Source organism: Staurois parvus, unplaced genomic scaffold, assembly GCF_062004578.1.
Source record: "Staurois parvus isolate SC_StPar_1 unplaced genomic scaffold, SC_StPar_1.0 ptg000437l, whole genome shotgun sequence".
In the NCBI taxonomy this organism is placed as follows: Eukaryota; Metazoa; Chordata; class Amphibia; order Anura; family Ranidae; genus Staurois; species Staurois parvus.
In genome coordinates, this window is record NW_028318233.1 from 4,659,678 (window position 1) to 4,682,598 (window position 22,921).

Consider the following 22,921-nt stretch of genomic DNA (forward strand, 5'->3'; position numbering starts at 1 on the left):
AAATTCCTGTATATAGTGCCTCAAATTTGGTGCGTACCCCCAGTGCATAACCAAACCTGATATTTCTAGACAAATACAAGCCACGTTTACCAATTAATTACATATAAATGTGAAATGGTGAAAAAGTCCGTAGATAAAGTGACAATCCTTGCAGTTTCTTATATCTGTCCCAAACCAAAGCAGAGATAAGGCTGTGACTGTAATCTTCACCACATGCTCACAGAAGTATAGTGTGGATTTCTTACTCACCAGATCCTTTGACCCTAGTTACGGTGGTCAAATACGATTTTGGTCTTATAGGGGACCACCCTGTCTCGGTGTTATCTCCATTACTCCCCTTCAGCAATTCATTAGTTATGGCCAAGTATAAGGGATCACAATTTGCCTCCATTATGATGCTTTATAGATATTCTTCGCACGGGAATGCAGCCGACCATTAAATGAATCAAACAAGTTAATTGCTCTCTAAGTGTAGTATTTTAAATTAAGAAACAATGGTTACATAAAAATACTATATTAAACTCAAATGTCAGGGGAGTGGAATTTTTTTTTAAAAAAACTTGTCCAGTGACTAAATTGGTGCACCAATCTACTTATCCCTCTTGACAACCTACTTGTCCAGATGAAAAAAAATTTTTTTTAACCAAAACTGTATTTAAACAGAGGTGATTTTAGGACTTTTTTAAAAACAAAAAGGGATTTTATGGCGACTTAAATGTGTAACATTTTTAACATTGCGCTGCTCATCTCCCCCCGTCCCCCCTCCTGTCTCCAGCACCACATCCGCGGATTAGCAGGAAGGGGAGAGACCTTGCAGTGTAACGAGCACCGACTGGCTGCTCCTCAGGAAAGGGGAGTGTCGGGCTGATCCTTTATGCCTTTCGCTGCCAGAGCCGTTTTTGTACAAGATTAAAAAAAATAATTTTAGCCCTGAAGATTACATAAAACCCCCAAACATATATTTTCTGAAATCAGAGACCCTAGAGAATAAAAGTGCTAGTTCCAATTTTTTTATGTTGCATGATATTAAATTTCAGTAAATACACAAGTTAATTTTAGGGCAAAAAAAAAAAAAAATATAAAAGAGGTTACATTAAGTAAATAGATATTCAACATGTCAAAACTTAAATTTCTCTGGTGCTAGAATTATTGCTCTCATCCTGGCGTGTGCGGCGATATGTGACGTGTATTGCAAGCAACATTTACATGCGTAGGCTCCAGCGTGTGCTTTTATGTTTGTATGTACGTATATGTGGGGGTGGGGGCCTCTTTTTTTTGGCGGGGGGTTATGTGCTTAGGTGTAAGTTTCATTTTTTACAATTAAAAATTTTTATTTTTTTTTAACACACATTTTTTTTCATCACATAGGGGAAAAAGTCCCCTATGTAATATTAGGTGACAGGTTCCCCTTATTGAGACATTCAAGGTCTGCATGTCTCCCCTGTACTACACTGAATGTAAAGCAGTGCACATCACACCGCATTACATTTAGTGACTCTCTCAACGGGGACCCGGAAGTGACATCATAATGTCACTTCCGGGTCAGGACAAGAAGGGAGGGGACGTGTCCACTCTCCTCCCTCCAATCTAGCTGACGGCGGTGAACCGGGCCCGCAGATGGGCAAGAGGAGCCCGGGAGATAGTGGGCGGGGGGATGTTCACACGAGGGGGCGGAGAGGCTGGCACTGTATGGAAGAAATCAGCGGAAGCGCTGCTGATGATTGCTTCCATCTGACAGATGAGACTGCTGCTTACCTGCAGCATGGCTAACGGTAGAAAAGAAACTACCTGCCCGACGCACGGAGCTACATGTCCCGGGCGTCGGGCGATAGGAATTCAGCATCCCTGCATGTAAAAGTGTTTCCAGCTTGTAAAGTTCTAAAAATTTGCTGCCATAAACTCCAAGCCTCGTTCTGAGCCTCATAATGTCGTTTCCAGGTCTGGGAATTTCCAAGCAGAGTGAGAACGAGGCTTGGAGTGAATGGTGGCCATTTTTAGAATTTTACAAGCTGGAAACACTGGTGAAGGTCTATAGGCCCCTTTACATGCGAGTGCAAAATAGTATTTTTATGTAACCATTGTTTCTTAATTAAACTACTACACTTAGAGAGCAATTTTCATTTAATGGTTGGCTGCATTCCCGTGGGAGAAATATCTATAAAGCATCATATTGGAGGCAAATTGTGATTCCTTATACTTGGCCATCACCAATGAATTGCTGAAGGGGAGTAATGGAGATAACACAGAGAGAGGGTGGTCCCCTATAAGTCCAAAGTCGTATATGACCACCGTAACTGGGGTCAAAGGATCTGGCGAGTAAGAAATCCACACTATACTTCTGTGAGCATGTGGTGAAGATTACAGTCACAGCCAGGGGCGGACTGACCATTTGGAAACTCGGGCACTGCCCAAGGGCCCGGGGTTAGTAGGGGGCCCCATGAGATGCCCCTGGTACCTTTTTCATAGGCTTTTGTGAGTTTGGGCAAGGACACAGGGCCCCCATGATCCCCTATTGCCCGGGGCCTCAAGAGTTGTCAGTCCGCCCCTGGTCACAGCCTTATCTCTGCTGTGGTTTGGGACAGATATAAGAAGCTGCAAGGGTTGTCACTTTATGGACTTTTTCACCATCTCACATTTAAATGTAATTAATTGGTAAACATGGCTTGTATCTGTCTAGAAATATCAGGTTTGTTCCATGCATTGGGGGGTATGCACCAAATTTGAGGCACTATATACAAGGATTTTTGGCAATATTAATCCCTCTTATTGCACCTACTGTATATTTGTTTTATGTAAATGTAGCGCCTACCTATTGTATTCTATTATATTTTATAATGAAATCTTCACAATATTAGGGGCAGCTTCACACTAATTACAATCACATTAGTATAATTTGGCGCCTAAATAATCACTTTTTTTTATTGTACTGTAAATCGTAGTCTGCAGCTTAGGACCAGTTCACAGCCTTTATGTGTGACCTACAAGCACTGCAGGGAGGATACAGCTACGACTTGTGGGATCTCTCTCAAGCGAAAGGTCATGAGAAATAGCTCTGCTATATTCCTCTGGCGTCCAAAGGATCTTAAGCTGAGCAAATGGGAAATCCCTGATAGACAGTGCCAAGAACATGTGCGTATATGTGCAACGTAATACACAAGTGTGAAACAGTGCTCTGTAGAAATATATATATATATATATATATATATATATATATATAAACACACACACACACATACTATATTGGTGTGACACCCTTACAAATCATTGGATTCAGGTATTGGTGTCCCAATACTTTTGGCAATATAGGGTGTGTACACACACACACACGGCTGGACAGACATTGTACTATATACAATGTTAAAGCTGGACAGTTTACCAAAGTCACTTTTTATTCCATCTCTTCCTAAGCACAGTCCTCTGTCAGAGAGAAAAGTTGGCCATAAGTAGATGCTTCATAAACTGCTAAAATCAAATAAAAATATATCCGTGCACTAAATAGTTTATTGAAAAGCAGTATAGACATAACATACACCCTCTAAATTCTCATTTAACAGATCCATAAATTACATACGTACATTGAGTAAACACCTTATTCTAGCATGTTCCTACCAATATCAATACTGGCTCCCACTTTCCCAGACAGTCTCATTAACCCTGCTCATCTGCAAACAGTTTTATGTGTCTCACCATATATAATAAAAGCCAGCGCCACTTATGTTCAAGGTGATTTACAGTTCATCAAAACATCTGCACATTCCTCCAATACTATACAGAGGTGCAATTCACCAAACCACATTTTAGGCTATACCCTTTTGTAGTAATGTCCTAATAAGGTTGAATATAGAAATTCCAGGCAACAACTGACAGCTACTAATGCTATCCTGTAAACACTAACTGATCTAAAAATCAGAAAGCATTAGAGTACCTTACAGAGGTGCTGGGGGAATGCGGTTTGCTTCCTGTAGGCTTCTGTAGGCTTCCTCTCTGCTTCTACAATCACATTTTAGCTTCCATGGACAGTTTGAGTCGGATTGGTGGCTATAAGAAACTTTTGCACTTGCATTTTTTTTTTTTAAATCAACTGCGTATGTGATTGAAACGTAGATTACGGTGAGTGTTTTGTAAATTCATCTTGTGCATCAAAAGTAGGGGTTCTCAAATTGACAGATTACTGACAAAAGAGCTGCACATACCCACAATAGTTCACCAAAAGGTAGAGCGGCACTAGTACTGTCACTCTGCCGCATTTGAGAATCATCATGCAATTGGAACACCTCAGCAACCTGGAAACGGGGTTGGGTACACCTGACCTTAGCAGGGACCTCCACTCCATTGCCTGAGCTATCTGGCAGGGTGCCGTTGCTCTCTACAGATTCATATTCTGAGCCTGATTCTGTCAGTGAGGCTTCCCCTTCGCTCTCATCTGACATACTCAGAATCCTGTAGGCCATTTTGGCCACTAAATTCATACAATTTCAAGAAAACGTATGTGAACCCCTTGGGATTACGTGGAGTTTTGCATGAATTGGGCATAAAATGTGCTCTGAACGTCATCTAAGTCACAACAATAAAAACACAGTCTGCTGAACATAATACTACACAAACATGAGATGTTGCCATGGTTTAATTGCACATAACATGTAAACATTCACAATGCAGGGAGGAACAAGTACGTGAACCTTTGGACTTAATAACTGGTTGACCCTCCTTTGGCAGCAATAACCTCAACCAAACGTTTTCTGTAGTTGCAGATCAGACCTGCACAACGATCTGGAGTAATTTTGGACCACTCCTCTTCACAAAACTGTTTCAGTGCAGCAATATTCTTGGGATGTCTGGTGTGAATCGCTCTCTTAAGGACATGCCACAGCATTTCAATTGGGTTGAGGTCAGGACTCTGACTGGGCCACTCCACAAGGCGTATTCTGTGCTGTTGCAGCCATTGTTTTGTTGAATTACTTGTATGCTTTGGATCATTGTCCTGTTGCATCACCCATCCTCTGCAGAGCTTCAGTTGGCGGACAGATAGTCGTATGTTTTCCTACAAAATGTCTTGATAAACTCTGGAATTCATTTTCCCCATCAATGACAACAATCCGTCCAGGCCCTGAGGCAGCAAAGCAGCCCCAAACCATGATGCTCCCTCCGCCATGTTTTACAGTGGGGATGAGGTTTTGATGTTGGTGTGCTGTGCCTTTTTTCTCCACACATAGTGTTGTGTGTTCTTCCCAAACAACTCAATCTTGGTTTCATCTGTCCACAAAATTTTGCCAGTAGTGCTGTGGAACATCCAGGTGCTCTTTTGCAAACTTCAAATGTGCTGCAATATTCTTTTTGGACAGCAATGGCTTCCTCCGTGGTGTCCTCCCATGTACTCCATTCTTGTTTAATGTTTTCCTTATTGTAGATGTGTCAAAAAAAAAATGTTAGCATGTGCCAGAGATTTCTGTAGGTCTTTAGCTGACACTCTGGGATTCTTCTTTACCTCATGCAGCATTCTGCGCTGTGCTCTTGCAGTCATTTTTACAGGATGACCACGCCTAGGGAGAGTAGCAACAGTGCTAAACTTTCTCCATTTGTAGACAGTCTCTCTTACCGTGGACACATGAACATCAAGGCTTTTGGAGATACTTTTGTAACCCTTTACAGCTTCATGCAAGTCAACAATTCTTGATCGTAGGTCTTTGAGAGCTCTTTTCTGCGAGACATGGTTCACATCAGACAGTGCTTCTTGAAACCAGTAAACCCAAAACAGGTGTGTGTTTTTTAAGGGCAGGACAGCTGTCAGCAACACATCCAATATCATCACACTGATTGGAGTCAAGGTTGGCTCACTCCTGGCTCCAATTAGCTCTGGGAGAAGTCATTAAGCTAGGGCCTCACATACATTTTCCTCCCTGCACTGTGAATGTTTACATGTTATGTGCAATTAAACCATGGCAACATCTAATGTTTGTGTAGTATTATGTTCAGCAGACTGTGTTCTTCTATTGTTGTGACTTAGATGACATTCAGAGCACATTTTATGCCCGATTCATGCAAAACTCCACGTAATCCCAAGGGGTTCACATACTTTTTCTTGCAACTGTAGGTACCTAGTGCCTGGGAAAAAGAGCACCTGGCTGAACTACTACAAAAAAAAAAAAATGCACCTGTAATACTTCTGACCATGCTCTTGCTGGGGGGGTACTAAGTCTATGGGCTAAACACAGATGCTGGCAGGTGTCAAGGCTGATCCTGCTAATGCTGCATTTTTGGGGACACTATACTATTGTGAACCCTGGTATAGTTCTGATAGTTAGGATTTGCAAAAACTATGGGATCCTCCCTTGTCATGTTGGATGTCTGTTTGGCTGTGCCCAACCCCCTCCCCAGTGCCATCTCTTGACTTCTTGCTTCTTTTCCCCTTTCCCTCCACCCTAAAGTTTTTCCCCTCCGTTCACAGGACAGACATCACTTCCGGTAGGCGAGGCTCAGTGGCCTATAGCCCAGATTCGGCCCTCTGTTACGGAGAACACAGTGTTTTCCAGCAGTAATGCATTGGTGCCCCGAAGATAGCAGATATACTAAACAGTGGAACAAATTCAGAGCCACGTGAAACAAAATCTTACCCCAAGGGGATATACTGCACGGGGCGATAGGTTCAGGCTCCTGCCTACCTGCAGTTATTTTGGGACATCGCAACTCCTACAATCCCTACTCTCTGCCATCTGATGCATAGGCTGCTGAAAAATTGCAGGGATCCTTCCTAGTAATCTATCGGTCGGTGTGAGCTAAGAGGCACAGAGTCACAAGACCACTGGTGCACCATTACCATTTTTTTTGGAAAGGACCTCTGTTTCATGTCAGTGCCCTGTCACCCCCACCAAGAAGGTTGTTCTTATAACAGTAGTTCAACTTCTGTGACCCATGTCAAATCGCAAAAAAAGAAAAAAATTCTCAGCTCAACTTACCAACCAGCTTGTTTAGCAATCATGCACACAGAGATGGACGCGGTCATCCATTTTGCTCCAAACCCCTCCATCTTGTATCTCTCTCTCCCAAATCAGATTCCTCCGATATCCCCCCTCCCTCTCTGTTGAGTGACACGTGGTCTGGATGATGACAGAGATCACAGGCACCAAACTCATTGGGAGGGCGTCATGGCTATAAACCCCAATTAGCGGTGCCCCTATGTCTGCAAGACTCTTGCTGGAGAAGGGATCGTAAAACCATAAACCAGCCCTCACTGAGCCTCAAAGACATTACAGGTAGTCGTAAAAACAGACTTACATTTAAATACTCACTTTTCCATATAATTTTATATCTTCAAATAGGACATAATTACATAAACATAGAGCACATATTCAGACGGCTCACCCTAATACAAGTCGCCTGGTATATTACACCCCCTAGCTGGCATATCCACGAGAGCAGAAAATTATATCTCCTTAACCATCCAAGCGGGTATGTCATATTTCATACCTAACTGTTCAGCAGATGTGTCTGCATATTACTCTACTAGTGGCCAGGCTGCTACATGCACTGAGAATAAGTTATGAACCATGACATCAACTATGAGAGTTTTTGGTTCTAGCTTGGGTCTCCGCCCCAACACCCCTCCCAAATGAGGAGATTGGTTCTCTGCTTTAAGGAGACACCCTGCTGAGTTCCAATAAAAAGCTGAGCTAACCTAAGTTGAAGATTCTCCCTTTTAACATCGGAACTAACGTTGAGAGATAAGGCATCCTTTTGGCTCTGAAACCTGAGCTGCTTAAAACCAAGGCTGACGGCAAGTACTTTATCCCTCTAAACTTGTTATCTCTGTGCTGTGCTACTGCTTTCTGTATATTTAGATATATATATTGGCTACATCTTTTTCTGTAAATATTTTTATTGCACCCTCTTGACCTTTCAGTAATAAATCTTACTTTCTGAAAGTGTTGAACTGTTTCTAAAGCTCTTTAATGCAAGCTAAGAATCCCTGCCTCTGAAAAGCACTACTGTGTGTGTTTTAGACTTTGGTATATCTCTGCCTGTGGTGACAGTGGTATACCAACGATTATTCAAACATCATAGTGTTATTGCTGATATTGCAGAGTTTCCTCTTTCTCTGTACAAAAAGGAGGTGGTGGCAGTGTGAAGGTTTAATTACGTAATTAACCTGACCCAGTAACAATCGCTCCCAAGCTACCGACACACAGTTTGTGGTCCATTAGGTGGAAAATCTGTGTGCAGGGTGCAGCTGGGCGTGGCATTGTTACGCACGTGACAGCGCGGTTTTAGATTGGCTAGTCCTTCGGTCAAGAGTTTGGCGAGAAGGGCTGGGGTCAGACGCCGCGATCGTCACAGCTTGCAATAAATCAAATTGTCCTAACAATCTGTGATAAAAACAGGGGTTTAGTCTGCATGCATTTGCAAATGCATGTGTAAGCTGCAAAGCCACTCAAAGCTCAAAAATGAATAAAATAGATAAATACACTGTAGATAAGAAAAGATTTAACAAACAAAAGGTATCTGTAATCCAGGTCTTCCTCAGGTACAACTCTAAAAGGATTTTTATTCCTTAAAAGGTAAATAATGGTTCCCATATTCATATCCTTGTGTTTTTCCTTTACTACAGTGAAATATTTTTATAGAAGTTTCTTGTCACAATGCTAATTTAAAGTAACACAAGAACGAGTGACTTGTTTTTGCTGATAAGGGTTGGGTAGCTATATGAAACACAATTGATCAGGACTGAACATCTTGTTTAGTTCTAAAACCCTCAGTCTTCTTTAAAGAATAAAAAAATCTTAGTTACCTGCATGGAGCCCAAACAGTGTCTTGTACAGGTGACTGTAAAACTTCAGAGGATCAATGTTGAGAACATCACCTTTCAACAGAACAAAAAAAATATTCAAGGTTCACTCAAATGTATGGACACATTTCTTCTACTTCAACTGTTGTAGATTTAGTGACCATGTAAAGAAAAAAAAAAAAAAAAAAGGCAAACAAAACGCCATATACAGAAACAGCAGACTCTGCGTTTGACTGTTTTCTTGCCCCCACAATGTCCACTGTTGCTGTATGTGGCACGTTAAAGATTATAAAGTGGATGCAGTCCTTTGGATCCTATTGCATTTCTTTGACATAGCCAGTGGACAGGAGGAGAGAGCAGAGCAACATATTAGTGCATTAGTCTGCTGCTTGACTTTTCACTGCCCAATCAAAAGGGTGGGGAGGAGACTTGTGAAAAACTGCAGCAGAGAGGTTTCTCTGTGCATAGTTGTGTAAATTACAGGACTGGGTAGAAAAATACAAATCCTTTCGCAGGTTGAATAATTTACACAGGATTTTTTTTCTGTGTTACTCCTTGTGGCTAGATTTGCTTAAAAAAAAGTCAACTTTTTTCACAAATACATATCAAAATTTTTTTAAACACTGGATCTTATGTGGGCACACACAGGTTTAGGATTTATTTCAATGAAAATGTAACAGTGCTATCAGACAATATAAACTGATCTGCTGCTATGTATCTAAACCTGTCCGACAACTGATGATCCCCAATTGTCCTATTTGAAGAAAAATTAGCTGCATTTGGCTTTGAAAAAGTTTAGGCCTGGGAACAACACAAGGAACCCTTCTTGGTCTCCAATGAGAGGGTGAGGCATTTTTGTTGGGGGAAGATGAGTGCTTATGCCCCTGGCAATTGAGGAGAATACTCAGCTCCACAGAGACCTTGTCCCTCAAAAGGGCATTCAAAGCATTTTTTTCTTGCATGCAGATTCTGCAGCCCAACACTCCTCATATTCACCAACAGGAGAACCATCTGGGAGATGGGGCAGGAGATCAACATCTCATCCATGCTATAGATCAGGGAGGTGCATATGAGCATGGGATCCACTGTCAAAGTGATTAGATCCCTACTTACCTTAGCCCTGTCAGCTAGAGTTTTATTGGTCATGGCCAAAACAGTTAACCCTGCAGTGCCTTTCATTTGCCCAACAATAGGGTCTTTAAAGCAGAACTAAAGGTAAAACCTAAAAATTTATGAGCATGCACAATCTTTTTTTTTACAGAAGGGAAAAGCTATGCCTCCGCTGCAAATAAAATATGAACCTATCTGTTTGTAATCTTCTTTAAAATGTGCACAAAGCGGCACATGAACAACTTGTACATTTTTGGTGCTTGATGTCGGGCTGAATGATCTCTCTGTATGGGTTAGGGTTAGGTAATTAAGACAGTTGAAAATCTGTCACCCTGAAGAAGCCAGGGAGAATACCACAGAGCAAACAATGGATCACTGGAGCAGCAGTAAGTATTTGTGAACATCTATAATGATGGGGATCTCGCCTCCGCCTTGCCCCGGGATTACAGATTTCCTTGTCTTCCCTTGTATAATTTGGGGTGCTGTGTCACTCTGCCTGTTTGTGTAATTTGTGTCAGGCGTTGTATTGTTATATCACAAGACTATGTCCACTTTTTGACACATTTACATCTATATTGTGTCTCTTCATTCCCCTTTTTTCCTGTTTCTGTTCCATTTCCTATGATGTCTCTCTAGCTGCGACATGGTCGCATGCATCCATACAGCAGCACTGTTATGTATACTCATGGTTGGTAGCATGTTGTTTCTGGTTTGTCCCCTTTTGATTGTGCTCATTGTTACGAATGTGATCATATTTTTATTCACCACTAGGGGTCCCCATTATCCCAGGTCACTGCTGGTGGGGCCCGGCACGCGCAGGCCAACGCTAACGTTCCTGTGGGCGTCGGCCTCCTTTCTTGGTCTGAGAGGGTAGGGGCTCTGCGGATGCACCAGGCGCTTCCTTGGTTGCTTCGGTTGCACCCGCTTTGTGGCTCCTCCCTGCCTCGGACCTGCGCATGTCGGTGGGCATCTGACGCGTGACGCTATCACGCCACGTTGGTGGTCGGTGCGGTGCCTGCTTGTCGTTCGCCTGGGGGATCGCAATAGGATTTCCTGCTGGCTCTGGGATATACTTAACCACTTTTATCTGTTGCACCTGATGGGCCACAGGTGTGAGGCATTCAGCCTCTTATAGCTCTATATAAACTGAACTTTCTATTCAGACTCTTTTTCATTACCGGCAAACTTCATTGGCCTCCCTGATTTTGACAATTATACTGCTGAAGGAAATGAACATTAGATAGATACAAAACTTTTTTCCCTTTTCGTTATTTGGAGGACTTTTTAGACCATGTTTGTTTGATATCATTAGCGGTGTATGGATGCCTTAATACTTACTGGGAGAATTTGTAGTATACAAATAGGGTGTTAATAAGGCATTAATTATTGGACTTTTGGATCTCCAAGTTGTTTATCTATTCTTTATGGAATTGCATTTATTCACAGACCCTACTGTGGGGGATATACAGTAAGGAAGATTCACTCAATTGTAGAATACATGACTTCCCATTTTGTTGCCATCCTGATGTCTTGAGGCCCTCTTTCTGCCTTCTTTTTCACTCCCCTTTTTTCTTATATTAGGTAGGTACACATTTTTGGACATAATTAGGAATTATTATATAAACTATATAAGTTCTCCCTTTTTTTCCTCTTTCCATTGATACTACAATCTATCTTTTCAACTGCTTTTTATCCCTTTGCTGGCTCTTAGGCGATCCCAGTGTTCACTTGTGGGTGACTTTCGGGGTTCTTGGGGGAATTCTCCTCGTTTCCCCCTCTTCCATTCAAGGTGGACTATGGGATATGATGATATATGGCCTCACTGGTTCTAATAACCTTTTCTCAGCTGGATGGTGCTGCGAGTATCATAACATTTCAGCTGTATTGGTATTAGGGGAGAAACGTGTTTTTCCTTATTTTTGTATAATGTAAAAAATTTAAATTTTCAATTTTTCTACAGATCTTATTGCATTGTATGCGTTACCCCTGAAGGAGCTGTGCCTCCGAAACGCATTGGGTATTCAGTTCAGAGTCTCTGCTTGTATGACATAATTTTGTACATAATTTTCCTGTAACAGTTGACTGATGTAGAAATTATTACATGTTATTTTTTTTTTTAGATATTATGTAATGAAGTTTTTTTTTTGGTCTATATATTGCCCAAAAAATCCCAATCCCAGGAGGAGTTTTTGTTAGAAGTGAACTTGATATTAGGGATGTTGGCAATCATGCGGAAAACCTCCTATAACTTTTATACTAAGTATTTGTGGACTTTAGTTCATTTTAAAGACAAGTGTATCCTGTGGTTATTGCTTTGCTAAGCCAGAATATTGCAGATCCACAGAAATGGGTAGTCCACGTCTTAATATAGTCCTCCTCAAACAGGTGCGTGATCGGGATAAAGAGCTTGTCAAGATTTTTCCAGTCTTCATAAAGAAAAACCACAACAGCAAGTGCACCAGAAAGGTTTCTGTGGACCTAAAAGCCATAAAAGATCCTAGACTGCTGACAGCACTGGTGGAGGATACTGGCTGGTACATAAGCTATAAAGTGGTGCATACTGCATCAACAATGGCTGACACAAGTTTCCTTAAATTTGGGAGTGAAAGAAGACTGACTCCTCTGTTGTAGGCAAGTCAGTTAAGGACTTATAAGAATCCACATTGGACAGAACCTCAAGCAGCTAAATTCTCAGTGTCCTAACAACAAGGTAGCTCCTGATTCTCGACCGTCAAAGCGACTTTTGTCACAAGTGGTGCTGTGGCAGGGCTGTGGACCTGGAGAGCTCACCACAGCCATCTTTACCAGTATCCTCTACTCTGGAAATTGCCACAATGAACAGCCCGGTGCACAAAGGTCAGGTTCCAAGAAAGCAACTCCAAAGTCAAGCAGAAAGAAAAAGCGGCTTATAAAGTAGTGATGTACTGATATACCAGCGGCCGCAAATAGGGTTATCGGCACTTTGGCGATAGAAAAAAATGCTGATAATTGACTTCAATGCAAAAACGCGTCCCACTGACTTCAATGCAAAAAAATTGCATCCCATTGACTTCAATGCAAAAACATTTCTTAGTTTTAATTTGATATACATTTAATTTGATATACATTTCATTTTATTTTCTGTCCAATCTTTGTGTGTTACTTTCAATAAAATGAATTTTACGTTACTGGAATGTACTATTTAAATTCATATTAATTAAAAAGTTGAATGTAATACAATTCTATATAAAAATATATTTTTTAAAAACTAGCCATTTTAGTTTCAGTTTTCGGCCAAGTGCATCCTGAATTTTCGATTTCAGTCCAGAATTTTCATTTCAGAGCACCACTATTATAAAGACCAGCTCAGCAGCGATGCAGTAGAAATCCTAATTGAAGTTAGATAAAAGGTAGCTAGCAATGTGGTTAGACTTTTCTCAGTAGAACTGACAAAGCATACACTAGTAAAATATTGAGACATGATGGGAGTAGGAGGGGTTATACTGGGCTGAGTCCAGTCCTCCTGTACAAGGAAGTATAACCTGACAGTCTCTGAATTCCAGTGTACCTCAATGAATGTGAAAGAAATAAATGATCAACATTGTTCTCCCTTCTGCAGCTACTTACTTTCAGTATAACTCACTTCAGTATTTGTCCTGGAGAGCTTTTACTTCCTGGTGATGCATAGATCATAACAGCACCATAGTAGACAACTGCTGACTGGAAGCACTTAATCGTGAATGGTGATTTCTGCCCAGTCTCGCTCTCTCTCCACTCCCGAGAAATCTCTTTTCCTTTGTAAATGTCAGTCCTGGCAGTTCCTCTAGAACTGGATTGCTACTGAGCACAATTTTCTGTACCAAAAAGGTTTCACATTGTGGTTTTGTCTGCCAGGTGGATTTTTTTTTTATATGGCTTAGCAATCCCTGAAGCAATAAAAAAAAAACAAAAAACTGGCAGACAAAACTAATCTAAATTAAATGAAAGCAGCATAAAAAGGAGGAAACTTATTCTCTAATAAACAGGATGCAGGTGCTAAAGCATTAAAACTGTACAAAAGACCTGTCGGGGGACTTACATATTCACACACAACCTGTACAGGAGATCTTTTGCAGCCCAAATGCTGACAGCAGCAGTCTCCTGAAAAGTAGACCGGGACCTGGAAAGTCTTTCTTTGGTTTTGTGGCCGAGAGAAACCAGTTTCTGATTCTGGGAGAAGCAATAGTTTTACTTTCAGCTATTTAAAGAATATGTTACCCAACATTTTATATTCCTGACATATGCATGTTGAACCATGCATTTGTATGAAAAAGCGTCCTGTTCTCTTTATACTGCTTCCTTTGAATGGAACACCTAGGAGTTGATTTACTAAAACTGGAGAGTGCAAAATATTGTGCAGGCCTGCACAGAAACCAATCAGCTTCCAGTTTTTTTTTTGGTCAAAGCTCAATTGAACAAGCTGAAGTTAGAAGCTGATTGGTTACCAAGCCCAGCTGCACCAGATTTTGCACTCTCCAGTTTAAATAAATCAACCCCCTGATGTCTCTGCCATTCCCTCTGCTTTCTGATTTTTTAAAGGCATGAGAGCACAAGTGTGGTCAGTTTTCTAGCTGTGCTGGGAACTCAGCCTACTCTCCCCCAATGATCAGACATGTGCTGGCATGCCCCACTAGGCTCTCTTATGCAGCTGAGAACAAAGGGTATGTGATTAAAAAAAAAAGTATTTATAATGTTTATTTTTGTATATATGTATACACAAATATTTTACGTTTTATTTTATGTTAAATTAAATGGGTTGTTTTACAAGGTTAGGGTTCACATATACTTTAACTTTGGCAATTTTTTAAACTGTTCACTGTTTATGACTAATGCAAGCCATAGATGGTTTGTTTATTGGCCGGTTTTTCGCCCGAAACATCAACCACCAATGATTGCGAAAATCGGCCGGTTTTCGCACATTTTCCAGCATGACCAATAAAAGAAATGAGGAACCGCGAAAATCGGCCAATGGCATTGCCCCACTAACAGTGCGAATATCGGCTGATTATTCTTTTGGACCAAAAAAAATCGGCCGATAAACGAACTGTCTATGGCCTGCATTAGGGACATTTTTATATACCATCTGTAAACATACTTTTTGGTTAAAATTCTGCTATAAAGTGACCCATTTCTTTGCCCATGCAAACACCTTCCCCAATAAGTAGCATGGGGCTGGGAACTGAAATTGAAAGTGCTGTGTAAGCTCTGATTGTTGGAACTCACACAGGGCTATAGATTCCTTCCCCTACCCAATGTTATAGTGCTGGGCAAATTATAAGCAACTATAGTGACAAGGGAGGAGCACATTGCTCCTCGCAGATGAACAGAGAGAAAGAGAAAGGTGATGTGTGTGTTCTGAAATAAGGCACGGATGTGCTACTGCGACACAACACTGCACCAGTTGTTTCTGTTCATGCCCCACAAGACTACAAATGGCCTCTCCTACCAGAGCATACATCAAATTGAAGGAAATATTACAATGGAGTAGAATACATTGTTTTTGTTGGATGAATGTCATCTGCATTATAGAACAGGAGTACACATACCTTGACCAGAAAGGACATTGAATGCTGTTTGAACACAGTGTAGGCTCTCCCTGTAGCTGAGATCCTAAAGGGAAAGCAGAATATTAATCAGAACAGGCTGTAAAAATGTTCAGAGAACACACTGCTCTCTTCAATACAAGGTTTCTTAGATGTGAATCATGTTGAAAATTTACTGCTGTTGAAGATTTGCTGGCAGGTGTGTAACACCCTATCAAGCTTGACTTCACGTTCACTGTGAATGTTCTATTGTTGCAAACAAGTTTAAAGCATGTGCCTCACCCTGACCCATCAAAAATCCTTACTGACACAACCTACTTTATTTCGAAATTAAATCTTGCAATACATAGTTTAGCTGCACTAAAGACCTTAAAGTGTTACCAGACCCTGCATTCACTATATCCAGTCTTCCACACTACATAGAACATGGAAATGCAATCATTTTAGCAAATATAAACTGCTAAATACTGCTTTTCTCATTAGCAGTATACAGCAGTGATGTTTATCAGTGTTCGGCATTAGTTAATCTTGAAGGAGTTTTCATTCTCCTCTGACTGGCCTATGAGGCTGCATAACCTCTGACCCTCTGGACAGCGCTGGTTGGCCCTGTGCCGATCACATGCACCCTCACAAAAAACACTCTAGCAATACACACCAAAGAGAGCATGTTCAGACTTGCCACTGCTGCTCTAAATATGGCAGATGGATTGGGGACAGCAAAAGAAGGGAAGATCAAAGAACACAGGATCAAACAGCCATTTTACACAATGCAGAGGATTAACATTGTAGGGTTTACTGAATATACAGACCGATTTTACTGTTGTGGGTTTAGGAAAACTTTAAAGTTTGACACTAGGCGCTGTCAACAAGCTTACAGACCAGATGCAACATAATGCTAAGGTTTCAGTACATGCCCTGGGCTTTTTGTTCCCTATTTGAGTAAAAAGGGTTACAGCCTCTGTGTATATTGCTGACTGTTCTTTCAAATCTTTCCTCGCTTCCAATTCTACTTTACACGTGACATCAGGAGCAAAGGAAATTCTTCCCAATGGGTAAAAAAAAACCCCTATAAAAAAACCACATAGGTTTTATACCATTCCTATAGCCTTAAAAAGCTTGCATTAGTATTTAGAATGTTTGGTACAACAAGCACCTAACCATTTCACAGAAACACAAACTGTCTGCTTTGTTCACAGAGAAGGCATTTAGAGCGTTTTGAGAAGGCAGGCCTCCATATGCATAGTTTAAGCCCTGTGCTGGTAGTATCTTGTCTGCCTGTACATCATATACCGCCTATTTGGTTGATACATTGTACAATTTTCATGTATCACAGCTGAAATGTAATCTTTCATTTTAAATTATTTTCAGCAGTTCTTTCACTGTAATTATCCACAAAAAAAAATCAATAATGATTGCAGGAGAGTAATCCTCAATCTTTGATTAAACACACAGAATCCACGTGACATTAACTAATCAACCAGACAAAAAATAAATGAGCATTACATCATACTGCTAATGACATTTTGCAAAGACTATTCTATCTTGGCTTTGGTCAGTGCCTTGGGTGATTCATTTTAGCAATAGCCTTCATCTCATACTTGGACCAGATATCAAATATTCATAAATATAGGAGGCCTCCCCTTACCAATATATATAATGATAAATGTATCTCAGCCATTAAGCACTAACTAGGGAAATTCAAATAACTTGGGAGAAATAAGCTATTAATAAATAAACTGCAAAGTGATTTTTACATAACTACAAAAGACAGTGTGAATAATGAGCACCATTTTTCAGGGAAAAAAAAAAAAAACTGTCTAGCTCTACCTCGCTATAGACAGAAAAATACTTTAAGAAATGTTTCCTTATGAATTTCAAGAGTTATAAGGAAATTCCACTTCCACATACAAGTAGAAACCTTCTTCATTTAAAACACCCATCAGGACTGACATGTTCCAAGCAGCAAAGTCCCTACTGATAAACAATGGGCAAGTGGAGGGGTTTCCCAGTCAATATTCGAAAAAAAAGAGGTGGGAGGAGGGGGGCTTCCACTCAGTATTGTAGTGCAAGTGATGTGGTTTTCTGTTCAATGTTAGGGAGCAAAGGGTTGGGTTTTACAGTATTACAAATTTTATTTGTCTTTGTTATGCATAAATGTTACAAAAAAAAAAATGTACAATTATACATCAAATAGATAATAAAGACATTATCATCTATGTTAGAAATATTCCATCGCAGTTACTTTTTACATTACATTACATGAAAGAATAATAATGGTCAAGGGGAAGAAAACAGAAATCATTTTTCGATAAAATTATCGTAAAAGTTGTATCTATTCCATAAGGACTATTAGATTGATGTCATTTGTGATCCTGGTCGCTAAAGACTGCTGTGAAAATAGACACTTACCACAGGTCACTCCATCTCTGACCCAAAACTCACAACATGAGATGACAAACATATTATCTGGTACATAATACTAGTATATACTGTTCCCATATTTTCATTCTGTGTGCAGCAGCTCCCCAAGCCCCCTAATACTTACCTGAGCCTCATCGCAATCCAGCAATGTGAATGACAGCCTCGGCTGTGATCGGTCTCTGCCTCCTAATGTGGATGAGCCACTGGCTCCCACTGCTGTCAATCACAGCCAGTCAGCCAATCAGGAGAGAGAGGGGGTAGTGCCAAGCCGCGGCTGTGTGTGTGAATGGACACACGGAGCAGCGGGTGCCCCCATAGCAAGCTGCTTGCTGTGAGGGTACCCAACAGACAGGGGAAGCCAAGAGAGCCTGTGGAGGACCCAAGATGAGGAGGATCCAGGCTGCCCTGTGCAAAACCACTGCACACAGTAACTATAACACCTTTGTTAATTTACAAAAAAAAAAAAAAGAACCTTTAGAATCGCTTTAACCACTTGCCTACCAGGCACATATACCCCCTTCCTTACCAGGCCAATTTTCAGCTTTCAGCGCTGCCGCACTTCTGATGATCGGTGCCGATCCCCGCTGTGACAACTGCTGGTTCTCGGCAGTACTTTCCTCACGATCTGACAGCGTGAGGAAAGTGCAGCCGAGAACCGGCACTTGCATTTCCCTGTGATCAGCGTGTCATTGGACACCGCTGATCACGTGGTAAAAGGCCGCTGGGATCGGCCTTTTACCACATCACGTGATCAGCTGTGTCCGTAGGACACAGCGATCACGGAGATCGCCAGGTGCGCGCCCCCTGGGGCGCGCAGGAGAGCGCGTTCTGGGGGGACGTCATATGACGTCCACCCAGAACTGGCCGGCCGCAGTGAAGCCGTCATTCGGCTATCTGCGGTCGGCAACTAGTTAAAGGATGGAGTTGGAAAGGGTTAGAACCCCTGTCCCTACTTGGGAAGTCACCGCTTGTCCTGACCACTGTCACAATAACAAAAAGTGATGGGCAATTCAAAATGTTACAGCTGCCATTAAACAGAAGGTGTACAGAAACCTTCCAGAAGGAACACCTAAAATGGTTATAAAGGTCCAAGGTTTTTATTTTTACCTTCATACATTCAATGCATGAAGGTAAAAAAAATATTTCTGTGCAGCATCCCCCCCCCCAATACTCGGCTAAGCCCCCTCTCGATCCAGTAAAGTGCACCGGAGTCTTGGCTATCCCATTGGCTCCCACTGCTGTCAATTAAAGCCAGCGAACCAATAAGAGAGAGGGGACAGGGCCAATCCGTGGCTCCGTGTGTGAATGAACACACAGAGCAACGTCTTGGGAACGTGCCTGCTCTGGTGTGGGGGCACCTGACAGGAGGGAGGAGTGGAGGACCCTAGAAAAGGAGGATAAGGGCTCGGGTTGATCTATGCAAAACCACTACACAGAGCAGGTAAGTATAACATGATTTTTAGACCAGCTAGAAAACAGCGATAGCAAATCAAAACTACTTGCAGAATTAAGTAATGATTTGTGGGGAAATTTGTCATCAGACACTGAAAACGATTTTGCGACTTTGCTCAGTGATGTGCGAACTTGGCGCTATATTTCAAATTTCAGTGTTATTTGGTTTGATTATATTATTGAATTAAATGTATTATTATTATTACTTTTTATAATTATTAAATTATAAATTTATGATTTTGTTTTTCAAATTTTAACATACCCGGGATGTTTACTAGACTCTTGTTCGGACAGATTTCAGTGAGTTACTCCTAAAAATTACAGGCCTACAATAAAAAAATACATATTTCCATGCAAAAAAAGGTACTGCTTTGAGCACAGAAATATGGACATAATCAGACCACTAGGGAGGTTAACTAGGACAAGGTCTTATTGGAAGACACTTAGTAAATAGTAAAACAGCCAATTGGGTACAATGAACCCTATGCATAATGGCTAATGCAATCATTTCCAGTGTTCTATTAGGGCAGGCTACTGGAAAAAGCAGTGAACCAATCACACCAACAGAATACATATTTCTAGAGGTGTTCTATACACAAACATTGCAGAAAATGCACCAGTGTAACATAGATTCCATGAAGACACATAATTTTTTCCCCACATTTTAGAAATGACTGCAGACTGAAAAGCCACAGCAAAACAAAATTCCCTGAAAGCACACTTAAAGACTGGCTATTACTACACAGATATATCAAACACTTTGCAGTTTTCAAGTGGAAAGCCCCAATAAAAAAAATTAAACACTTACACCAGAATCAATGAGTTTATAGAGAACAACCAGTAGGTCATCAAAAAATTCTACATTTATCAGGTGTGCAAACCTGAAAGAAAAAGAAAAAGTTACAGTATCATTTATAAGCATGAATCTAGACAAGGAAGCTATGTAGAAAAATCAAACTGGCAGAAAAAACAACACAACAATCAAGTGTTCACTGTTAAAAGGAGGCCATGGATGATGTGAAAACTGAATGAAAATTCATGTTGATAGTCAAATTGTTTTTTTTCACATCATTAGCGTGCCAGCTGTGAGACACGATTTTCATGCCGCAATCGAAAGTACCCAGTCATCCAACATGCTGGATTTTTTTAAGAAAAAGAAAACTAATGATGGCACAATCATGCACCATTTTTGTTTTTCCATCAACAGAGCATTTGGTTTTCGACTCATCTATGGCCTGCTTCAGAGCATATTAACACCTATGAAAATTAGTGGCAACACCTGAAACATGTCAGTAGATGTTAAAGACTCAATTCATGCCTTTTGTGCAAACATTGTGAACATTAAATATTGGCCAAATTGATAGGCTTTCTGGGGGAGGGGGTTTACCATTAAATAAACATATCTTGGACTCTCTCACCCAGTTTTGGTGGGGTATTCCTTTCTTTATTTCTATGGTTTGAACTATTGTTGGGTGGCCATCAAGGAAAGCCTTGCTGTGTGGGAGTCGCCTCCTCCAAAACTATTGAGCTTGTTCGAAGTTTCCTTTATCGAACTCCACATGCAAGTCTAAAAGTTCCCAGCGCCTCACTGAGTATGTTGTTCTGGAGTCTAAATATATAGTTGTCTGTCTGAAATACAGCGTCATCAGTTTTGTTTTTTAACCCATGTCAGTAATGCGATGTTTGTTTTAAAAGGACTCAAATGCTGCAGATTTGGAAACATCTTTCATTAGTCTGAAAACAAAAATGTAATTCCTACTGGTTTGTAAAAAGTCTATTGTGTACGAACTACAAGGATAGGTGGGCGAACTGTAAAGAAAAATAAAGCTACCCATAAAACACAAACATGGAGGCTAGACGCAAGATGCAATCGATTTGTAGAACCAAAGTTTTTTCATGTCCATACCATTGTATTTATACAGTATGTATGCTTGTATCTCTTGGGCATTCATGTTAATATATTGCAGAAAAGAACCCAGACAATCTAAGTCATATTCATCAGGGAAGCCATGGCATAAAAAAATATCAACCTGGCCAATCACCAGTTTTTACAACACACAGCAATTACCTCCATAACCAAACAACTGGGCTGAGATCCTCCCATGCCTAAGTTACTCGTTCAGCAGTATGGTCACCACCAACTGCCAGTGTAACAAGCAATTAGCTACTATAAAAAAATGGGCCTTTAAATTAAAGCTGTTAACGGCTGCTAAACACATCAGACACATCTACTAAGGTCTACAATCTGGAGATGCATATAACTAAGCATCAGTTACTTAACTGATCTCATAGGGAAGACTAGGGGTGCAGAGTTGACAATAATATGCCCCAGATCTGAATTAACAGATACCTGACTAAGTGTGTAGTATATGTGATCAACAAGACAAGCTGAACAGATTTACCAAAATTGACACGTGTTTTCCAGAACTGTATTTAGCCATTTGTCTGGAGCACCGTTTTATTATAAATTAACTTAAATAATGTACTAATAAAGTAAGAATGTCTCCCAATAGCACTTCCTTCGAGCAAAGTATACTCACACTCTTTCACCACTACAAGTATTTCATGCATTTTGCATCTCTATCATAGCATGTTTGATTATTTAAACTACTTTATTCTCAGTCACAGTATCACCAATCTGCAACATCAAAAAGGCTAAATATAAATGAAAATATAAGCAAAGAGGACATTGGCAGTACTGTGCGTGTAGACCATCCACGGCTTGTAGTATGCCAATACAAAAGTCCTTTCTTTGAGTACTGTATTAAGCAGTATTTTTTTTTTTCTAATACACAGAATTACACCTTCGATCAGTGGATTTAATGTCAGGCTCCTGCACACTTTCCATCCAGCTTTCTACCTGTACCTCTGTATGGGCTGTTTGAAAGCTGAAGGAAAAGTGAATGGACTATAAGCCGTCTGCTACTCTGGCAGATGGAACAGTTAGTTTATTCACAGGTCGATGCGAATGAATGACGGGAGCCTTGCACAGCCGTGCTGATTTTTAAATGTGACAACGGCTATGGGGGAGAACAACTGCCATCCACTTTCACACGGAAGCAGGGCTCATGGGTTGAAAGGGTTTGCTGGAACATGTTACATTATATTTCAGCTTACCAATTCTTAGATGTGGTGGCTTAATTAGTTTGAAGGTTTAGACTCTCTTTCCTTTATTTTCACATTGTGATCTGGACAGTAAGTCTGTTGTTTTCAATGGAACAAGCCGTCCAGCAGATGTAGCAGGTACAGGTTTGACATAAACCATTTACCACTGACAGGGGTGCTTATATCAGCTTTTATTTATGTAAAACCTTTATCTCAAAAAGGAAAAGAACTGTGCCTGTAACTGATAATAAAGTGTTAGGGGGTGTTTGCTTTAATTTGTTAGTGTATCTAAGGAAGAGCATCGGCTTCATATAGTTTCTGTGTGCAGCTCCATGAAAAGAAACAGCATACACATCTAAAAGGACTTTTAGATGAAGGTGTTTGTTCTTTAACAAATAAGATCAGCAGAAAAGTTCTTCAGGATAGCACAGAACAGCTGTGTGATCACAGCTAACCTGCAAAACTTCATTTCCATACATCCGGAGTGCTTCTT

The 22,921-nt window shown here is 40.7% G+C and overlaps 1 protein-coding gene across 1 annotated transcript in view; it reads right to left on the reverse strand.

The window, feature by feature from the left end:
• The window catches only part of NOC3L (NOC3 like DNA replication regulator), a 123,969-nt gene that overhangs the window by 38,344 nt on the left and 62,704 nt on the right, over nucleotides 1-22,921 (reverse strand). The window contains exons 14-16 of the mRNA XM_089687780.1: nucleotides 20,132-20,204; nucleotides 15,454-15,517; nucleotides 8,783-8,854 (exon numbers count right to left, since the gene is read on the reverse strand). Of these exons, the coding sequence (XP_089543906.1) occupies nucleotides 8,783-8,854; nucleotides 15,454-15,517; nucleotides 20,132-20,204 (209 nt within the window). The remainder of the gene's footprint in view (nucleotides 1-8,782; nucleotides 8,855-15,453; nucleotides 15,518-20,131; nucleotides 20,205-22,921) is intronic.